The following is a 6,906-nucleotide window of genomic DNA, read 5'->3' on the forward strand; positions in this document are numbered from 1 at the left end:
TTTTTTTTGCGACGGAGTCTCGCTCTGTCGCCCGGGCTGGAGTGCAGTGGCCGGATCTCCGCTCACTGCAAACTCCGCCTCCCGGGTTCACGCCATTCTCCTGCCTCAGCCTCCCGAGTAGCTGGGACTACAGGCGCCCGCCACCTCGCCCGGCTAGCTTTTTGTATTTTTTAGTAGAGACGGGGTTTCACCGTGTTAGCCAGGATGGTCTCGATCTCCTGACCTCGTGATCCGCCCGTCTCGGCCTCCCAAAGTGCTGGGATTACAGGCTTGAGCCACCGCGCCCGGCCTTGTGTAATTGTTTTATAAGACCTACATGTTTTATACTTTCCGGTGTTTTTATGACAATGAGTATCACCCTTTTGTTTCCATGTTTAGAAATCCTTTGAGCATTTCTTGTAGGACCTGTCTAGTGGTGACAAATTCCCTTAGTGTTTGCTTGTCTGGTAAATACTTTATTTCTCCTTAATTTATGAATCTGTGTTTAGCAGGATACAAAATTCTTGGCATCTTTTTTTCTTTAAGAAGACTGAAAATAGAACCCCAGTCTCTTCTGGCTTGTAAGGTTTTGGGTGAGAAGCCTGTTGTTAGTCTGATGGGATTCTCCTTTTAGGCAATTAGACAAAATATGTATATTTGAAGTTATATTTATATATTAATACTCCAATGAAGCTGGCTTCTAGCACTGTCATAAATGTTTTACCCAGTTTTATATTCCTTTGGTCAATTTTGAGTGGAATTCCATTACTAGAACTGAAGCCCTGTTCTCTGAATCTTTAAACCCTAAATCTATAAATTCAGAGACACCACTTTCTTACAGATTTTCTTCTACATGCCTGACTATTACGTGTTGGCCTCAATCCCTGAACTCCTTTTCCTAGATCCTTAAGTAGCTACTGTCCTCAATTTCTATCCATGTCTCACTTCTGTTCTCATTTCCTGGACTATCAAACTCACAAGGATTTAGTTCCACTTGTTAAGTCCTCTCAAATCTGTATCTTCTGCTCTGACATTCATAGAGTTTTTGCCTCCTGCATTGAACTAAGTTAGCATGAACTGGATGTCCCACAGTACCACAAACTCAAGATATTTAAAATCAAAGCCAGTACTTTCTAATAGTTAAGAGCTCTCCAGAGCCAGATTGTCCGGGTTCAGATCTTGCCTCTGCCATTTACCAGCTATATGATGTTAAGCAAGTTCATCTCTCTGTGACTCAGCATCATTTTATAAAATGAGGAGACAGTCATTCTTCAGTATCCATGGGTGATTGTTTCCAGGACCCCCAAGGATACAAAAATCTATGGATGCTAAAGTCTCTTACTGTTGGCCCTTTGTATCTGCAGGTTCCACATATGCAGATATGGAGGGCCAGCTATAATAACATTACCTACCTCATCCAGTTAGAGGATTGACTGTTGCATGCGAAGCTCTTAGAAGAGTGCTTGGCTAAAGTAAACGTTATGTATGTGTTAGCAGTCATTTTTATTTCATCTCCTTCTTATATCCCCATCTCATTTAATGGTACCATCATTAACCAATCACCTCTGCCAGAAACCCAGGAGTCATCCCTGCTGCCTCCTCTTCCTCACTTCCCTTTGTCCTGATGGAACACTTCTCAAATCTCTCCCTTCTTTGTCCTGTCTCCTCTGGTCCAGCTTGGTTGACCAGCTGTCCCTGTTTGCCTGGGACTAAAGGGGTTTCTTGGACTTGGGACTTTGAGTGCTAACACCAGGAAAGTCCCAGGCAAATCAAGCAAATTGGTCACCCCAAGTCTGACCTTCATCTATCTCCTTCTAGCTGGTCTCCCCGGCAATACTCTGATCCTCCTTAAGTCCACCCTCCTGCCCATGTTATTCCATACTTAAAACTCCTCCATCATCTCCCATTCTTCAAGGGCAGAAAAATTCTTCAGTGTTGCGTAGCTTCACTCCTCTTCTTCTCCATCTGCAGCTTTGGGCACTCCCTGGAGGCCCTTCCCACCACGTGTTTGGAAGTGTTCCTGAAGTCACATCTCTGTGCCTTTGCTCATGCTAGTTCCCGGACCTGAAACCTCATTCCTCCCTTCCACCTGCCCACCTTCTTTTTATAATTCCTACTCATCCTACAAGTTGAGACTCAGGTGTCATCTCCCTCAGGAGGCCTTTCCTAATGCTTTTCCCCCTTCCTTCCACATCCTCCACCCTCCTCCCCTCACCTAGGTGAGCTAAGTGCACCACCTCTGTGCTCCCATAGGACCCTGGGGACATAGCTATGGAAACATTTGTGACACTATAAATGGCATGATCTTTGTATGTCAATGGCCTGCAAACTCCCTAGGCTCAGGATCCTCATCTTAGCTGGTGTGGTGTCTGGCCTGCAGTGGGGCCTCACCAGATGTTTGTTGAGTCATCTAATCCACCTTCCACCTCATTCTAGATCTCAAGCCGGAACTGGAAGCTGACTCTGAAGCAGCCTATCCACTGTAGGAGAGCTCTGATTGTCTGAGAGGTTTACCTTGAGCTGAAATCTCTCTTACATTTAAGTTTTAGGCTCCAAAGTGGACCTATTTACCCCTCTTGCATTTCCTCTTTCAAAGTCAGTTCCTTAAAGTGGTTTCTGTTTTTAATGACCTCTTTAGACAACCTGGTCAGGGGCTTTTTGAAAGTCTAAACTTATCACTTCAGCAAGTTCCGTTTTATCCCTACAGGGACTTGCTAGGGGAAAATTCCAGCAGCTGTGCTTTCCTCCCAGAACCAGGCAGGTCCACGTATGTGTGTTGTCCAAATGGATTGGATGATAACCACTGAGCAGGAAGGGGAAGCTCATGGTGAGCTGGAGTGAGAAGGCAGAGACAGTTTGAAGAACAGGGTGGGGCAAGGGTATTGTGGCTGGCTTGGTAAGTTTAAGGGTCAGATATGACCTTAGCTGGATTGGAAGTTTGAAATAGAAAAGAAGTGGCAAATAAAGCAGAAACAGAAGAACTGGGGCGTTGGGGTGTGGAAAACAGGAAGCTGCCAATAGAGAACAGGAGACAATTAGCAGCACTTTGTCCATTCCTTAGTCTTACGGAGAGTGGGATCCTTTGCAAATTCTGCATCTGGACCTTTCCACTTGCTCCCCTGGCTTCATTTATACACTAAAATCTAAGACTCTTGTGGTCCTTATGGGCCAAAGCCAAGCAGGTAGAGTGTGTCTAGGTGTGCAGACCACAAAGGGAAATGAAAGGCATCTGCCTGCACCGCAGGCGGAGTGGGAGGAGGCTCCGAGACTGTGTGTGATTACCAAGAAGGCGGGGCCAGGTCCATGGGCAGGTCATGGAGGCCCAGATCCTTCCAGAGACGCCTAGAGCAGCCTGATGCTAAAGAAAGAACACCAAGTTGAGAGTCAGAGAGCTGGCCCCATAGCTACCACTCTGCAGGCTTCAGTGGGTCACATTCAATCCCCGGTCTCCTAACCTATGGAAACCGTGCATCTCTCTCACCAGGTGCAATCAGTTCAGGTGCAATTCCATTCACTATGGCAAACAGAATGCACCTGGCTTTCCCCCGACCCCAGCTCATGCAGCACTTCAGCCCCCTGCAGTCTCTCCAGGTATTTTTGGAAGGTCATGAGTGACATTCCAGTATCAATGGTCATTCCGTTAGCTGTCCAGTCAGTGCCCACTAGGTTCCACTGCCTGCCCCCCTGACCACAACCTCCCACCGTGGCTGACAGCTCCAGAGCACAGAGCACTAAAGGTGCCACAGGCTCTTTTTTTTTCTGAGAGAGTCTCATTCTGTTGCCCAGGATGGAGCGCAGTGGCGCAATCTCGGCTCACTGCAACCCCCACCTCCCAGGTTCAAGCGATTCTCCTGCCTCAGCCTCTCAGGTAGCTGGGATTGCAGGCATGTGCCACCACGCCTGGCTAATTTTTTTGTATTTTTGGTAGAGATGGGGTTTCACCATGTTGGCCAGGCTGATCTCGAACTCCTGACCTCAGGTGATCTGCCCACCTTGGCCTCCCAAAGTGCTAGGATTACAGGCGTGAGCCACCGTGCCCAGCCAAGGTGCCACAAGTTCGGTTGGCACCAGGGGAGAAGCCCCCTCTCCCCTGAGTGTTACCCTCTGTCATGGAGTCGCCCCGTCTTACAGAGGTTTTGTTAGATCTGTCTTTACTCACAGCTCACCCATTCAGACGCACAGGAGTCTATGCATAGTGGGGTGATAGGTGGGGGCTTGGCCTAGGGCACAAACCAAGAAGAGAAAGAACCCACAGTAGGTTCCCCTTCCCCTCTGACACCTGGGACTTCATTGCTGAGTCCATTAGTCATGCTTGGCTCCTTCTTGGAAAATTATAATTAATAAGAGTTCTTAACAGTGTCTTGGGCTCTATTCCAAGCACTTAATATATACTGTCTCATTTAATTTTCACAACAATCCTAAAAGGTAGCACAGAGAGATTAAGAAACATGCTTAAAGTCACACAGCTAGTAAGTGGCAGAGCCGAGATTAGAGCCTGGGCAGCCTGGCTTAGAGACTATGCTCTTACCCTCCTCCCAGGGTATCCCGCACGGCCTGTCCACAGACTTCTGGCTGGCCTACTCCCGTCCCCTAAAAGTTCAGCTGAAATGCCTGGGCATGTGTGAACCCCCAGTTTAGGCTGCTGCTCATGCCTCTGCTAGGTGACATTGAACAACTCAGTGGTTGTTCTCAGCCCTGCCTACATTCAGGAGCTTTGTAAACAATGCCGGTGCCTGGGCTCAACTCCATGTCACTTGAATCAGAATCTCCAATATTGTATTTTTGAAAATTGATTCTTATGGGCAGCCATAAGGCATCACTTGAAAGAGATGGTCTCTGAGGCCTCTGGCAACTCCAGGGTTCTGTGGTTGTAAATTACCCAAAGCTGCTCTCCGTGTGTGGAATGAGCCACAACCTCTGAATGCTCCACCTGCAACCCACAATCCTCATAGTTCTCTGCCCAATAGGAGGCGACCTCTCTGGAGCTACTCCCTCAGATTAGGAGTTATAAGGATGCCTGGGGGTGCTTTCCTTTGGCCTGGTCTGAGGCTTGGGGTCTTTGGCTGCTTTCTAGACCCTCTGTGTCTGTGGCAGGTAAATAATGTTGTATGTGATTTAATGCTGAGAACCAGGGTCAAAACTTTTAAAATCACTGAAATACCCCCAAATTCCATATACATTAACATGCCTGTCATAGAGGAGATGCTCGGAAAATGTTGAAGAAATCAGCACTCAAGTTCAGGTAACTTGGCAGCCTGGCAAGCACTCTCCACAGCACTCCCGTTTGTGTTCAGAATCAAGGACAACAGGTTGGGAAAAGAATTGGAAAAACGATGTGAGATCCCAGGGCAAGGGCAGCCTCGAAGCAGTTTGTACAGGGTTGTCACTCCTCCGTCACTTGCAGGAGGAGAGCTGGGGACTCCGTGTGCCGCACTGAAGAAATACAGGGTAGGAGATGTTGGCAGGGCCACCTGTTGAGCAAAGGTAACACTCGCGCGTGCGATCTCTCTGCTGCAGACGGTGACCAACACCTTCAGGACGAACAATATCCAGATCCAGAGCCAGGACCAGAGGCTGCTGACATTGTCACTGGACAAGGACGATCAACGCACTTTCAGGGACGTGGTCAGGTGAGGCTGGGCCTGCCACCCCTAGAGGTCCAGGGCCCGTGGGACAAACCGAAGCAGGAGCCAGCTCCTGCCATCTCCTACCTCTAGCTCAAGGCACCTCATCGGAGGTAGATCCTGTGGCCAGGCAGGTGTCCTTGGTGAGGATGGACTGAGGCCACTGCTCTATGCCTTGAATCCAGGAAGTTGAGGCAAATGAATGGCAGACCCAGGGCAGCAGCTGCTACTGCATTTTCCCCAGATGCCTCTGCATACACTCAGCCTGCACCCTCTAATCCAGCCCCGTCTGCAGGCACGGGCCCCTCCCACACAGGCTCACCTTCAGTGGCATCTGTGTCCCAGTTAGCCGACCCTTACTGGCTTCCCCTCGGGACGTGTGTTCGGGTAAGGGAGGCATACGCAGAGTTACTTGCTCCAAGTGTCTCCTCCTCTCCTGGTGAGCTCCAGGCCCAGGTTGTTCTTTCTCGTCCTGACTCTTCCTCTTTCTTCTGTGTGGCCACCTCCTCAATGCCCTATAATGACAGCTCTGCCTTTCAAATGCCCTAGGCAGATCTGATCCCTGAGACGGGTCACCTGAGCTGGTCTCTCTCCACCCACAGATTTGAGGTTGCTCCCTGCCCAGAACCATGTTCCGCGGCCCAGAAGTCCAAGGCGCCGTGGCTCAATTTGCATGGGCAACAGGAGATGGACGCGACCAAAGCCACACCCAAGCCCCTTCTGATGCCCATCAACACATTCTCTGGCATTGTCCAGTGAGCCTGCAGGGACAGCAGGCCCGGGAGGAAGGATACACTACCCCACCAACTCCAAACACTCACACCAACAGCCAGAGCAAGGCCCAGCTCCACACGGCAGCTTTGGCCTTGACTAGGAGCCAGCGAGTGCCTGGGAGCACAGGGAGCCTGCCGTGGGGGCTGTGACGAGGAAGGGCCCACACAGAGGTCTACGGATGGCCCGGGCAATGCCGCAGCTGCTTGAGAACACGCACACCAAGCCCAGCTTCTCACACAAATGTCTACGCCTTCATTTAACTTCAATTCCCACTTCTCCCGCTGTCCTCTCCCACCCAAGCTCCCCACCCAGCCCGTAAAACCAGTGTTAGAGCTGCTGTCTCGGCCAGAGCCCTGTGGCCTAGGGGAAAACGGGAAAATGGGAAGCAGGGAACAGCAGTGGCACCACCTCCCTCCCAAGTCTCTTCCCTTCCCACTCTCAGGCCACTGCCCACCTCACCCAGTCCACGCAGGTGTCTCTATCAGGTGGGAGAAAAATGTCAGATTCAATAAATGTACACTGAAGTCTT

The 6,906-nt window shown here is 49.9% G+C and overlaps 1 protein-coding gene across 1 annotated transcript in view; it reads left to right on the forward strand.

Annotated features, from left to right (window-relative positions):
- Positions 1–6,906, forward strand: part of PIK3R6 (phosphoinositide-3-kinase regulatory subunit 6) — a 64,360-nt gene extending 57,454 nt beyond the window's left edge. Inside the window, 2 exon segments of the mRNA XM_017849285.1 lie at positions 5,497–5,609; positions 6,206–6,906. Coding sequence (XP_017704774.1) covers positions 5,497–5,609; positions 6,206–6,362 — 270 coding nt within the window. The 3' untranslated portion in view covers positions 6,363–6,906.

The sequence above is a fragment of the Rhinopithecus bieti genome, unplaced genomic scaffold (genome assembly GCF_001698545.2).
Source record: "Rhinopithecus bieti isolate Rb0 unplaced genomic scaffold, ASM169854v2 scaffold_31527, whole genome shotgun sequence".
NCBI lineage: Eukaryota > Metazoa > Chordata > Mammalia > Primates > Cercopithecidae > Rhinopithecus > Rhinopithecus bieti.